At 40.9% G+C, this 15,160-nt stretch overlaps 1 protein-coding gene across 5 annotated transcripts; it reads left to right on the forward strand.

Moving 5' to 3' along the window:
- The first annotated feature begins 917 nt into the window (after nucleotides 1-917).
- Nucleotides 918-13,646, forward strand: LOC105464615 (membrane-spanning 4-domains subfamily A member 6A). Of its 5 annotated transcripts, none has more exons than XM_011712640.3 (8): nucleotides 918-1,046; nucleotides 2,038-2,233; nucleotides 3,631-3,791; nucleotides 5,291-5,425; nucleotides 6,988-7,044; nucleotides 9,635-9,844; nucleotides 12,102-12,203; nucleotides 12,991-13,646. In XM_011712640.3, the coding sequence occupies exons 3-8, from the start codon at nucleotides 3,645-3,647 to the stop codon at nucleotides 13,084-13,086; spliced, it is 747 nt and encodes a 248-aa protein (XP_011710942.1). In that variant the 5' UTR covers nucleotides 918-1,046; nucleotides 2,038-2,233; nucleotides 3,631-3,644; the 3' UTR covers nucleotides 13,087-13,646. The 5 variants fall into 5 exon arrangements, with proteins under 5 accessions (XP_011710942.1, XP_011710945.1, XP_011710937.1 ...); XM_011712643.2 differs by having other exon boundaries at nucleotides 933-1,093; nucleotides 2,038-2,391; nucleotides 9,635-9,740; XM_011712635.2 differs by having other exon boundaries at nucleotides 934-1,093; nucleotides 2,038-2,391.
- The last annotated feature ends 1,514 nt before the right edge of the window (nucleotides 13,647-15,160 follow it).

A 15,160-nucleotide genomic window follows, 5' to 3' on the forward strand; every position in this document is an offset into this window, starting at 1 on the left:
AAGGACAGGGGTAGTTGTTCAGTGGGTATAGAGTTTCAGTTTTGCAAGATGAAAAAGTTCTAGAGGTCTGTTACACAACAATGTGAACAAAATTAATATTAGTGGTTTATACACTAAAAAAGTGGCTAAAATAATGAATTATATGTATTTTGTACCACAATTTAAAATTTTAAAAATGAAATTTGAGAAATTGATTTAAAGAAAACATTGTTTGTTTCTTGCACACCTGCCTTTACACAGAACACACAAAAGCCCTTTTGCTCCTAGGTCAGTAGTTCTCAACATGAATGTGAGGGGATTTTGTTCTCCCTCCATCAGGACACATCTGACAATATCTGATCATGTTTCTGGTTGTTATGTAGGGTAGGGTTGTGCTGGCATAGGCCAGGGAGTCTGCTAAGCATACTACAGTGCACAGGATAGCCACCTACTACAAAGAATTGCCCAGTCCAAAGTGGCATTAGTAGCTTATTTGAGAAACCTGTCCAAGATCATTAATCAGAATGTGTTATTGATATATCAGTCTTCTCCCCTCTGGTTAGGTTGGTAGAGTTGAGACTCTGGAAAAAACTGGGAATGTAAAAGGCTGAATGAGTGTAAGCTGAAAGACAAAAGAGAGGAGTCTTGTTTGGAGCTTACTGAAGTCAAAATGGAAAAAAAGGAAGATTGGGGGAGGAAAGACAGTGAACAGACCACTTTTAGGTCAAATTCTTTAGAGTTCTGTACTAAGCACCTTACGTATGTTGTCTCACATAATCCTTAAAACTCAGAAATCATTTTAAGATAGATAGTACAGAGAGTAAAACAGACTGGAGAGGGAGTCTTTGCTTGGGTAGGCAACTTTAACTGGTTTATCAGCACATTTCCCGGAAGGGAAAGGGGGTGTGATTGCTCCTGAAGAGACCCAAGCTCCTTTTTAATCAAAGCTCAGGAGGAGAGCTGCATTCTACTGTTTCACAGATGCTGTGAGGGTGGCAAAGATGCAGGGCACCCACCGGAAACACAGCCGGCACTCTGTGAAAGGGGAAAGGGCACCAGGAGCGCGGGTGAGCGAGGCTGGAGGTGATTCTGCCCCTCTCCCCAGGCTTTCTGGGTGAGTCCATTCCCCCTCTCAGACTCACTGTTAGAACTCAAGGCAAGCCAATTACATTTCGTAATGTCTGTGTCATTCTGATGCTGAGAACGAATCCAGCCTTCTAAATGGTGTTTCTTAACTCTTTTCTTCAACAGAAGAGTTAATGTGTGGAATGAAGTGCAGAACCCATGGCCCTCTGAGGTGACGGTGATGGTTCAGGTTGTGTTTCTGGGTTCATTCTGGCAGCTCCTCCAAGGAAAGGAGGAAGGAAACTGGCAGGGTGGGGCTTTGCCATCGCCCTGGCTGGCTCTGGTTTCCTTGCCTGATACATTGAGGTCAGCTTCAAAAGAATGCCCAGTCAAGGGTTTGAAGGGCACAGTGGCTCTGTCCTCACAAAACCAGCCTGCATATGAGTTTGCTGAATTCATTTAGGTCCTGCTGAATCTTTCCCATTTGTTCCTTCACCATTTCAATATTTCAATACTTCCCTAGAGGGGCCCAACCTTCCTGGAGGGCAAAGATCTGTTGTTAGAGAAAGAGAGCAGCCAGAGGAGGAAGAGGACTTCAGGGTAGGCAGCAGTTGGGCAATGAGTATTGAAAGGTTGCTTTCAGCCTGCCAAGACTTGGAGAATTAGAAAAGCAAGTCAAAACAAGTGAATACACAAACTATATATATAAAACAATTTTTTTTGATTTTTATGTTCTATATTACTATTATTAGCTATATATTACTGAATGTTCCTTTAAAGCAGTATAGTCATTATTGCTATTATTATTGTTATTATTATGGTTGGTTATATACAATGGAATATTGTTATTTATCTATATTATGATTACTAGCACTATTGTTATTATTATTTACATGTTATTGAAAGCCTCAAAGCAGCATACGCTTTTTATAAATATTTTTGCTCATGTTTATGACAATTCTCCAGTGTTGGTATTGCTCCTCTATTTAACAGATTAGAAAACTGAAGCTCCAAGAACAGGCTTGCCTAATAACAGGGAACTTGTACACCTCAAAGTGGCAATTCACACAGAAGGCTCCGTGACTCCCGAACTCTCACAATTATGAGGTGGTCTTTTTCATAGTTTTTCTGAAGTTACTAGAAGTTTACAGAAAAGGAAGTGCAGGCACATTTCACAAATCTACAGTCTGTAAGTATCACATCCTGTATAGCTGTAAACACTGGAATAAGGAAGGGCTGATGACTTTCAGAAGATGAAGGTAAGTAGAAACCATTGATGGGACTGAGAACCCAGAGTTAAAACCTCTTGGGAGCTTCTGAGGACTCAGCTGAAACCAACAGCCACAGGTAGGTAATGCTGAAAGACTTTTCTCATGTCACCGTTCCCTTGCCGTGACCTCATGAGAGGAGTAATGTGACTTGAAACTCCTTGACAGCAGTTAAGAGACACTAGAGCCTTTGGAAATAGAGTGGGCAGATGGAAGGAGTATCTGTTTTTAACTCTGTTTCCACTGTATTCTGATTGCGTGAACTCAGTGAGTCGCTTACCTAAGATTGTGTAATTAATGGGAGTAGAGCTCTTGTCTCTTCAAATGTGTTTAGACCATTTGTAAACTGGGCAGCCTGTGGGTTGAGAATGGTGTAGTGAAAAGGGATCCAAACTGAGCTTAGCAACAAATACCACAGCCTCGGTGGTCTTTATGCTAAAAAGTGGGGAGGACCGAGGATGCAAGCCTATGTGTTATGACTCCAAGACTTGTTCTCATACCACTGCATGCAGCTGCTTCTCCAGCCTGAGTAAACTCAGACGCAGGCTGGCATTGCCAGGTGGGAAAGTAGGAAGAGGTGGAATGATCTAGAGATTTATGCAAATGCTTCAGACTCCAGGAAAGCTGTGATCCAAGACTGGTTTTACAGTTTCCCAGCTGTGTGAACCAGGGTGAACAATAAGGGTAACTGCAAATATTTCTTCAGCATTAACTCTGGGCCACACATATGCGCAATATGTATATTATTTGCATTCATAACTTAAACTTTATTTTGCATGTCCTTATTTATTACATGCTTTTACTAACTAACATGCAGAGCTATTGTAAGGATTAAAAGCACTGCAGGATAAAAACTAAGAACATGTCTAGTAAAATATGATAAACATATCTAAGATGAATGCTAATAAATAGTATTATTAGACAAAAAATAAGTAAGCAGAGTTCATTTATGAGTCTGAAAATTCATCAAATATATGGCAATACAGTTGTTGTCTGTAGGACTAGGGGAAAGGGAGGTTGCCTTTGTATATTGCAAATTTTGTGTGACCCTTTGCCTCTGGACATTGGGGCCTCTCAAGATTCATGTTGCTGCCACCCTGTGATGTGTTTATTATCGATAATGGACTGTGTCAAACATTGTGGAAAAATCCTCATGAAACCAAGGTTGTGTGGTTTTCACTGTTCCATATTATCAGTTTCTTTCTCTAATGGACAGGCCAAGCCTGGACTAATTGGCAAAGACCAAGTTACAGTTTTTGGAGCCAGAACCTGGGAGCTCTGTACTTTTTAAGAGGTAAATCTATTTTTTCTTCCATAGTTGGCAACACCATCATGACATCACAACCTGTTCCCAATGAGACCATGATAGTGCTCCCATCAAATGTCATCAACTTCTCCCAAGCAGAGAAACCCGAACCCACCAACCAGGGGCAGGATAGCCTGAAGAAACGTCTACAGGCAGAAGTCAAAGTTATTGGGGTAAATCTAATTCAGAACGTGTTGGAGAGGGGTTGGGGGAAGCGGGAAGAGATGATGTATGTCTTGGGACTGGTCATCTGTCCTGAGCGTGGAGACCCTTAAGTTTTGCCAGAAGGACTTTGGAGTAGAAGCCACTTGGAGAAAACTGTCCCAGAACTTTTCCACAAGAGGTTGTCTTAGAAATATATTTTCCCTTATTCTGAATATGAGGAATTCATTTTCTATGTTGTCTTTGTATTTTTACAATACAGTGCTTCTCTGTATTTTTTTTTACAAAAGTAATGGTGGTAAATAATTACATATTGTGTGTGTGTGTGTATATATATATTTCACAATTGCATGCTTAATAATCCACACCGACTTTTTGCAAAGAATTTTACCCTCACTGCAAATTAGAGGAAATATACACCTCCTTTACCTCTTTTCTCCTTACTTTTTTGAGAATGGAAATGATATTCACCTTCTGTTTGCCTCTGCACTTACGTGATCTGAGGTGAGGCACTCCATTTGACTGGATTTCAGGACCTGATGGGACTGGTTTCCTTGCCTCATGTACAATCACATGGGTTTCTGTGAGGCTCATGTGACATAAGGTCTAGAAAACTTCTTAGTAAATGATAATAGAGCTGTGAATCTCTGAGGTGGACGTCCAGGAGGGAAACTACCTCCTAAGACAGAGCTTCCGTTAGACGTGAGAACATGCAGTATTTGGTTTCTGTCCCTGTTAGTTTGCTAAGGGTGATGGCTTCTGAATGATGAGAACACACGGACACGTAGAAGGGGACAATGCACACTGGGGCCTTTCGGGGGGTGGATGATGGGAGGAGGGAGAGGATCAGGAAAAATAACTAATGGGTACTAGGCTTAATACCTGGGTGATGAAATAATCTGTACAACAAACCCCCATGACACAAGTTTACCTATGTAACAAACCTGCACTTTTACCCTTGAACTTAAAATAAAAGTAAAAAATAAAAGAGCTTCCAGAACTTCAGCTTTTGGTTTGTGAACTGCAGTTTCCAAGGAGGTGACCAGAGGGGCAAACTCCATGGCCAGTGGAGTCTCGGAGATGAGGGGAGGGACTTCTGCACCGCCAATACTGCAGGGAATGTGGGGGCTTTCAGGCGCCCCTTGTTTTCAGGGAGGTAGAAAGCCAGTTAACTAGTCAGGGACTCAGAAGTCCTGAGAACTGGGAAAGGAAATCCCAGCACTTGTTGTGAGCTGGAAGCAGGAGCCATGAGCAGACCAGGACCTGAGAGGCAGAAATGCAGACGCCTTCCTGAGCACCTGCCAGACACCGAGACTGTGGCTTCTGTGGCAGAGCCGCACACCCTCCAGGGTGTCTTTTCATGTTTCTCACTCCAGAGTTTCCACAGGGTTTGTATCCTCACTGGGATCTCGCAGAAAGTGATAATGCATTAGAGCCATGGGAGAGGCAAAAAGGCCCTGTCTTTACAAATGCTGGTTTTCATCCCCCGTCTCCCTTTCTCTTCCCACAGACTATCCAGATCTTGTGTGGCGTGATGGTGTTGAGCTTGGGAATCATGTTGGCATCTGCTTCCTTCTCTCCAAATTTTACCCAAGTGACTTCTACACTGTTGAACTCTGCTTACCCATTCATAGGACCCTTTTTTGTGAGTAGAGTTTCTGAGGAGGGCAGGATGGGGCGAAGACGGGAGGAAGATGCCAATAGCTTAGACTTTCCACCTGCCACCTTGCTATGTTTGATCTGCCGGGAGCAAGGAGTCAACAGTGAAGCTTGTTCTCCTGTGTGTGTAGTTCAGGGAGGATTGAGTACGGCAGGATGACAGGGGTTGCCTGATTTTAGATCAATTTCTTATCAGACACAAATAAGCATTTCTTTTTAAGATTATCGTATTTTTCAGATTATCATCTTGAGCTATGATGAAGCTAGTGACTTCTCTCCAGGTTTAGGCAAAAAAAAAAAAAAAAAAAATCCATGAATTACAATAAAGTTGGGAAGGAACATTTTATACAAAAAAAAATGAGCATCAATGGAAGACATCATACACTCACAGAGAAACCACACTGTGATCCCCCCATGCTTGTGGGGATCATGGAGGAAGGAAACTTACATCTCTGAACATTTTGAAAATACTTTTACTGCATTGACTGATTCCCGCGTAAGGCTGAGCCGATAGCTATGCCCAGTGATTGACAGGAAATTCCTCTGAAATAGCTGCAAGTCTGGAGTTTCAAAAGAACTTAGTCCTTTTCTCAGAGAACTGCTTTCTCTTAGATGGAGGCTTTCTCATAGTTAAGCTTCCCTTTCATAGATGTTTTTTCCTTCAACTTCCTGCAATTTGGTTGCTATTTGTTTTTCTTACATTTGTATATTTGATGCACCAAGAAGTCCACCTTTTTGTGTATCTTGTCCATTTTTCTTCTCTTATTAACTAAAGTTACACTTGGATTTGGACTTCATTGGTTTTCCCCAAATGACCTTTTTCTGTTCCAAGATCCATGCCAGGCTACTGTATTACACTACATTACATTTTGTCATGATGTCTCCTCAGGCTCCTCTAGGCTGTCTCAGGTTTTCCTTTTCCTTGAGGACTCTGATAGTTTTGGCTAGTGCTGGCTGAGATTTTTATAGAATGTTCCTAAATTTGGGTTTGTCGGGTTTTTTTTTTTGTTTTTTTTTTTTTTGATGTTTAGAGTGTGGTGATGAATTTTTGGGTGATGATGACAAGGTAAAGCACCATTTTCATCAAGTCGTATCAAGGGTCATGCTACCAATATAATGTCACTGACACAATTAATGTTGATCATGTGTTTGGGGTAGTATTTTCCAGGTTTCTCCTCTGTTAAATTAGTACTTTTTTTTTTTTTTTAACCATTGCGTTCATGTCCTTCCCTAGAGAACATCTTACACCAAAACTGTCTTATTTTGTTAAAAAAACAAAACTTCTTTCCTGGCTTTTAGGGTCTTTTTTTTTGTTTAGTGGGATACTTTTTGTTTATTAGGATATATTTCTGTTATCTTTTTTTTCTGATGCTATCTGAATGTTATATGGACAAAGGGACAAATATATGTCTTTAAATGGAACTTACCTCATTGATCACTGGTTTCTCAAGGCTTTTCCCATGACAGTTTTCTATAAACATTTTGATAGTGACATTGCAGTTACTCTGTACATGGAAAGTGACCTGACCATTTTCTCTTTTATCTTAGTTTATCATTTCTGGCTCTCTATCAATTGCCACAGAGAAAAAGTTAACCAAGCTTTTGGTGAGTATAAGAACTGTAACCCACAACCCAATGGATCAAAATAAAACTTAGACAGAACTCGTTAAGGCCAGTCTTTCTACTTTGAAAAGTTGAAAACTCAGTTCCAGAGCAGACAGTTGTTAGAGTTAGGAGCCGGGCCTGGATCCTCTGTATCCTTGTTCAGAGCACATTTATCCAATTATTGTACCCTACATCAAAGTCTGCATTCAAAGAATTATAATATTCCCTCTGCCCATGACGAAGAATCTATCACAGAGAAATTGTGCCTGTTTATGATGTCCTTTCGGTGACAATTAGCCTTCAAATTCAGGTTTTCAGTGGCAAGGAAGCTGACAGTGTTATAAAGAGGTCTATTGGTTGGGGTCCACTCTTTAAGCCCAGGTGTTACAACCCTTGAAAAACAATGAGTCAAAGTTTTGTTCATGTGAGGTATCCAAAGTAGACACAGAGGCTGCTATAGTATACTACATTACATTTAGGCATGATGTCTCCTCAGGTTTCTTTAGACTGTCTCAGATTTTCCTTCTCCCTGAGGACTTCAGTCGTTTTGGGTAGTGCTGGCTGAGTGTAGTCTTTCATCTATCTCACCAGAAGAATAATACTTTTATTTTGTTTGAGTATAAATTCTTGCACCCTAAAAAGTTGTCCCTAGTCATTTGTGTTGGCTAAGAAAAGAAAATAAAAAGCTTTACCAGTCTTTAACCCTTATTCCAGCAAAAACTAGAGTTGGAAGTGGCAAGGAGATAAAGGCTGGATTATAGGGAGAATCTTCTCTTGTCTCTAAAGTTTCGTTAAGTCTTCACTCAATCCATTATCCCTCAAGGGGCTGATGTGAGAGAACGTCATATGATGCAATTGCACCAAAACTCAATTTAGAAGCTCTGGCTACAAAAATCTCCCAAAGTCAGCAAGGAAGTGAGAAAGAGTGCCCAGAAAAATGCCAATTCTTTTTCTCATCAGTATTTAGAGATTATTATTTGGACCCCACAGTTAGACTCTGAACTACTAACTAGATCTGTGCTGTTTAATTTAACTTTCTATGATGATGGAAATGCAATGTAACTTTCTATGATGATGGAAATGCACTACAGCTGCACTGTACAACATAGCAGTCACATGGGGCTGTCGATGATGTGAAATACAAATGGTGCAACCGAATAAAAATTTCTCTTAATTTTACTTTAAATATAGATAGTCCATGTGGCTATTGGCAACCACACTGAGTAGCCTGGCACAAACTTTTAGTGCTTTCAAACTTTCAGGAGGAAATAGATGGGCCTTTTACTCCAGAGAACAATCCCACAGTGAACATGCAGGAAGCTCAAGGATGCAGGATGTGGTCTCGGGGTGGGCTCACACTCACCAGAAACATTGAGGCTTTAGTGAGTTCTGCTCTTGTCACACATTGTACCAGCCCTTTTTGAGACTGAAGAAGAGTGCCATCTCGAGACAAATCTAGCTTATTCTAAGAAATATATACTCTAGGCATCAAGACTACTACTGGCTACCAAGAGGCCCAGGAGTATACCCTTTAGTCATTATGTTGGGAAATTGGGGTCCCAGAGCATCAACTGGTGAGTTTCTAAAAAAAGAAGTGCCCATGTGGGATTAAGTAACCCTTTACTGTACAGCTGTGGGGTGTGCCCTGGAGCCTACCTACCTGTAACTATAGCTTTCAGAATGCTCTTAGCTCAATTCTCTTTTCTGTGTGAGTTGGAGTAAAGGAAGTCACTTCTGAGGTCAGTTTATTTACTCCCTTCACTTCATAAATGTAGAAATGAGAACCAGAGTGGGAAATAAAACCAAGGAACTTATTACCCAAGGGAGTAAGCCAAGGCAAGTCTAGTACTGTGACCTCAATATTCTGACCTCCAGTTCAGACCTTTTTCTTATACCTCCCACTGCCTCCCACACATTACACCATCCTTGGGCTGCACCTAGACCTCTGCCCACAGTCACCCCATGCTGCGCTCAGTGTGGCCAACCGTATGCCTGCCCAGGTTCCAGGGCCTGCCTGAGACTAAGAACTACCCCCCTCACTCATCTCTGAGAGGTGTGCTTTTGAGAGAGGCAATGGGCATGCAAGAGTGAACTATTAGGTTGGTGCAAACATAATTGTGGCTTTACAGCAAAAATCGCAATTACTTTTGCACCATGCTAATACATGATCTGCCTTTTCCGTGTAGCTGATGCTTCCACCAGGGGTTTTTGAGTTGAATGAGAGAGAAACTGCCTCTAGTTCATTGCCACCTTTGCTTTGGGTCACGCTCTCTTGGTAATGTTGCAGGGAAAGCCTCATGAAGGCCCTGCTATCTGTCCTGGGGAAAGAATTTAGGAGAGTAACATTCTCTACCACACCACTGAGATCCTGCTTAAGGGGAACCAGTTCATATGTTCATTCGTTCAGCCAAGATGTACCTCGGAGATTGAGAGATTTTTGCTGTACACTGGAGAGGCATACAGCAATAAATGATTAATCCCAGACCTCCTGAGGGGACAGATAAGGGAATAACTTACAATTTAATGGCAAAGACATATAAGAGATTCATGGGTCATTAGCAATGATCCTTACCTAGCATTTTTCTTTCAGGTGCATAGCAGCCTGGTTGGAAGCATTCTGAGTGCTCTCTCTGCCCTGGTGGGTTTCATTATCCTGTCTGTCGAACTGGCTGCCTTAAATCCTGCTTCCCTGCAGTGTGAGTTGGACAAAAATAATATACCAACCAGAAGTTATGTTTCTTACTATTATCACGATTCACTTTATACCATGGACTGCTATACAGTCAAAGCCAGTCTGGCTGTAAGTATTTTAGATGGGATGTTCTAATTTTATGAAGTATTCAAAAGCCTGGATTTCTTGTTATTCCTTCTTTTGAAAATCTCTCTATTGGTTCTGGTTTGGGCATCTGGGGGAAGGTCAGGATTATGTAAATCAAAGGGGACTACATGGATGAGACTAAGGCGATTACATAGTAATAGGGTGGAATTGAAAATGTTAAATAAGGTTGATGATGAAAAAATAAAACTTATTGTTTGTAGAGGTTCTTAATTATTAAACTAATCCAATTTTGGAAGCATAAATTATGAGTTTATCAGACTGAGAATTTTGGTACATGGAGTGGTGAATTAAGAATGGAAACAGAGCAGAAAGTCCAGGAGATCAGAATATGCCAACAAGGAAACCCAGTATGTGTGTGTGGTAAGGAGTGAATTTGGTTTGAGAAGACATCAGATTCAGTACTAAGAAAAAGAGAATAGGAAATATGGGGATAGAAGATAAGGGCTGCTTCTTCTGATATCACAATAATGAATACTACTGATCAGGTGAGAATGCAATATTATTGTTGCTTTTTGTTATAGCTGAAAGAAGTATGATATATTAAATCAGGAGATAAGAAATATAGGGAGATGGAGAGTGTAATTGAGAATGATTGCGGGAGAATTCTATCTCTTTGGAAGAAGAAAAACAACGAAGTTTGGCTAACAGAAATAATATGTCTGCAGTTGAAAGATTAAGGGGCATGTGCACAGTCAGCAACACATTGAGAAAAAAACAGACAACATAAGAGTAAAGAGATGGCTGGGCGCAGTGGCTCATGCCTGTAATACCAGCACTTTGGGAGGCCATGGTGCATGGATCACGAGGTCAGGTGTTCAAGACAAGCCTGGCCAAGATGGTGAAACCCTGCCTCTACTAAAAATACAAAAATCAGCCGGGCGTGGTGGCGGGCACCTGTAATCCCAGCTACTTGGGAGGCTGAGGCAGAGAATTGCTTGAGCCTGGGAGGCGGAGGTTGCAGTGAACTGAGATCGTGCCACTGCACTCCAGCCTGGGTGACAGAGCGAGAATCCATGTCAAAAAAAAAAAAAAGAGTAAAGAGATTGCAGTATATTTGTTGTCCTGCAATCATAAAAATGAGATAAGCCAGGAGCTCAAATGGAAGATGGACAGATAGAAAGGTCTAAAGAAAGTCATGTTTGTACAGCACTCACTATGAAGAGGGCCTTGCTCCCAAGGTAACGGTATAATGAGAAAAAGTACAAGTAAATCAGGCTGACAGTAAATAGTACAGATTAACACTGGGCGCAGCCAATTCCACCTTGGGAAAAATTCTGAAGAGAAATTTCAGAGAAATTTGTTAGTGAAAAAGTATAAATTCATGATACATTGGAAATAAGAGAGATTCTGTTGAGCTTGCTTGCTGGAACAATTTCTAGGTAAAGGAAAAAAGTTATATTTATATCTTCTCTTCAACTGTATGTAAATATCACAAACCAAAAGTTCATGTGATCAAATTATCTCCCTTTATTATCAGATGGTCAGTTCTGCACAAAGAATGTCTCAAGACAGAAATGGTAGAACCCCTCCTTGTGAGTTGCTAGTGGTGATTAGCAATTCTGGCAGTTTACGACCTTCATGGATTTTTTCTAAGCCTTCCAGCCACACACAAAAAGGCACAAACATAAAAAACAACAAAGAAACCACAAGAAAGATCAAGAAGAAATCCAAAGGGGTTCAAATACATAGACAGGGATGTCAATACTGAATTTTACAAAGGACTTGCACAGTCAAAGCCTCCTTGATCCTTACAAATCTCTGAGAAAGAAATGTTAGTAGGCATGTTTGATACATGAGGAAACAGAGAGAGAGAGAGACTTGTCCAAGCTTACACAGCTACTAAGCAGTAAAGGTGAGACTGGAACGGAGCTGCTGATTCTCAGTCCTGGGAGTTATTACACCACTCTGCTTTCTTGCCAAGTAAACAGTGTCATCAGAACTATCGATGTCTCCGAGAAGTAAGAAATAAGTGTATGAAGTAGATTAGTTGATTTAGTTACTATTCATCTCCCTTTCTCCTCTCAAGGAAATGAATGAGTTAAGGGGTTGAATTAAGACAATTGTGAGGTGTGGGAGGAGCAGTTTTATTTTCCTGATGGTGTCCTTTCTTTGTTCTCTAATGGTTGAGGAGGTCTTCAACTCTATGGTCACCTCTCAACTAGGCATGAAGGCTTCGGCTGACCTAAGCACCACCAATCTTTTATTTCTTGACTTTCAGGGAACTCTGTCTCTGATGCTGATTTGCACTCTGCTGGAATTCTGCCTAGCCGTGCTCACTGCTGTGCTGTGGTGGAAACAGGCTTACTCTGACTTCCCTGGGGTGAGTGTGCTGGCCAGCCTCTCTTAATCTTGCCTGGTGTATCTTATCTCTGCACTGTGTTGAGCTATGTCACCAAGAATGACAGAAGGAACAACCAGCCAGACATGAGATACACATGGGAGGGCGTTTTCATGGTGATGGAAGACAGAAAAGAAAAGCAGATGGCAATTGAGTCGCTGACAAGCTGAGAGTTCACTGGATATGAAAATAGTTCAAATGAGAAATCAACTGGTTCAATCTTCCCATTTTGTCAATGAAGGGAATGAGACTCTGGGAAGTTAAATGACTCACCTGGCATTATGCTATGAGTTTGTGCCTGTGCTGAGGACACTAGAACCGGGCTTGCCTCCCTTCTAAGCAGAAACAATTTCTGCCACAACCACTGATCTCTCTAATAGTATTGACTTGGTAAAGGGCATTTACACATGTAACTGGATCCAGTGAATGTCTTATGCTCTGCTTTTGCTCCTGGTGATTTTAAATTCTTTTTCCTTTTTAAAAGACATATTAAAAATGTACTGTTGAATCAAATTCCAAGGGATACCACCCCTATGGACTTATGGCTTTATTTAACTGTATTAAAAAGCCTTGATTTATCCAAAATTGTATTATAGAGTGTAGAATGAATACTAGATTGATAAGTTGCAATTATTTGAAGAACCTGGTGATATGCTCTACTTATCTTGGATTAGCTAAGAACTATGTATACAGTTGGAAAAATGGCATATATACATCTGTCTTGAACCTAATTGAAGTCTGAAGACCTAACATACTTTGTTTCTTCTAGAGTGTGCTTTTCCTGCCTCACAGTTACATCGATAATTCTGGTATGTCCTCAAAGATGACTCATGGCCCTGGATATGAAGAACTATTGACTTCTTAAGAAAAAAGGGAGAAATATTAATCAGAAAGTTGATTCTTATGATAATACGGAAAAGTTAACCGTTATAAAAAAGCAAAGCTTGAGTTTCCTAAATGTAAGCCTTTAAAGTAATGAACATTAAAACCAAACATTATTTCACTGTCATTTAAGATATGTGTTCATTGGGGAATCTCTTGATTTGCCTGACATTGACTTCAGCAAAAGCAAAGAGCTGTAAATTACCATTTACTAGACTAGCCAAATAGTCTGAATTTCCAGAAAACTAGGCAGAATGATCATTCCCAGAAACATTTCCCGGAAAATGTTTCCCAGAAAACTAGGCAGAATGATCATTCAATGGATCACAGTGAAGCAAAGGGCACAACCTTTTATTTTACACCTTAATTGTCAACAGTCAACAGGAGTTAACTGACTTCTTGTGGTGCTCAGACTCTTTTATACTGGTGCCAATGTTTTATCCCATGGATTTTACTCATTAGTGTGTAAAGGCAAGCCCCATACAATGAAGTCTCAGGGTCCATGAAAGTAGCTGGCTTCAAAATAAAATCTTTGAGTGCATATTTTGTTTTGATACTTATTTTGTTGTTTTTTCCTTTAAACACAGAACAAGTCAACAATGACAGGAATAAACCCAAATTTGAACTCCATTTTCTCCCCCCCAAATATTCAAGCAAAACTAATGAGCAAACAAAAGCTAACCAGGAATACTTATTTGTTATGAAGCAAAGACCTGTTGATACTTATTTTCTTATTGCAAGAAAGACCAATTGTGTAGAAATGTTAAGTCTCAGCATGTGTGCGCACACATACACACACACACACACGTAGAAAAGTATTTCAATTTTACATGAGCTCCATTTCGTTGAAAGAACTGGTCATGTTTCTCTTGCTTTTACCCACTGTAGCAGGGGTCATACCCGCTGTATCAGATATCCTGATACTCAGACAGCTTTTCTGCTGTTTTTTTCCCAGTCTGAAACTGGACTGTCAGATTCTTTGATTTTAGCTTTATCTTCAAACTCTCGTTCATTATATCTTCTCCTTGTCCATTGCACCCCCCACTGACACACACCATTTCTTTTGGGTTTTTTTTTTTTTTTTTTTTGTGAGACTGAGTCTGGCTCTGTCGCCCAGGCTGGAGTGCAGTGGCCAGATCTCAGCTCACTGCAAGCTCCGCCTCCCGGGTTCACGCCATTCTCCTGCCTCAGCCTCCAGAGTAGCTGGGACCACAGGCGCCCGCCACCTCGCCCGGCTAGTTTTTTGTATTTTTTAGTAGAGACGGGGTTTCACCGTGTTAGCCAGGATGGTCTCGATCTCCTGATCTTGTGATCCGCCCGTCTCAGCCTCCCAAAGTGCTGGGATTACAGGCTTGAGCCACCGCGCCCGGCTTCTTTTGTTTATTTACCTATTGTGGACATTCAGCTTTTATTGACACTTATTGGATACAAGACACTATGTCAAATAAGAGAAACAGAGATGACAATGAAATTAGGGATGTATACCGGGCACTAATTATTATTTGAACACAGAATAAAGCAAACTTCTTCTGCCTAAAAGAATGTAGGGGATAAACAGGTGTGTGTGTGTGTGTGTGTGAGAGAGAGAGAGTCCTTCCTTTGAAAATCCACCTCCCCCATATCAATCACATGGTGCCACCTTCTGCCACAGGAGAGGACTATAACCCAGAGTCCACAATTGGTGTATTCATCTACTGTATTCACACTCCAGCTTTGTTCCTCACCCCCTGCCACCATGTCTTCACCACCACCACAGGACTCTGGATACCAGAAGTCTTACTGATTACCCAGTCAAACTTCTGGTCTTCAAAGTTCCCCCTGGGTCTCTCTTCAGCTTTGACTTGTTTATCAGAAAAGGCATCCAGTCCTTTTAGGCAACACTCAAAACCACTTTTTATCCTAGGCTCAGCCTCACTGGTATGTCAGTCACTGATATCTTTTCTTTCAAGTAACAATGCCCCTTTAGCCCAAGTCAAGTAAGAATGATGCCTACCTTGAGACAGAAGATGTATTGAGATAACCTTTGTAAAGCAGTTACCATTATAGCAGACACATGA

The sequence above is a fragment of the Macaca nemestrina genome, chromosome 12 (genome assembly GCF_043159975.1).
Source record: "Macaca nemestrina isolate mMacNem1 chromosome 12, mMacNem.hap1, whole genome shotgun sequence".
NCBI lineage: Eukaryota > Metazoa > Chordata > Mammalia > Primates > Cercopithecidae > Macaca > Macaca nemestrina.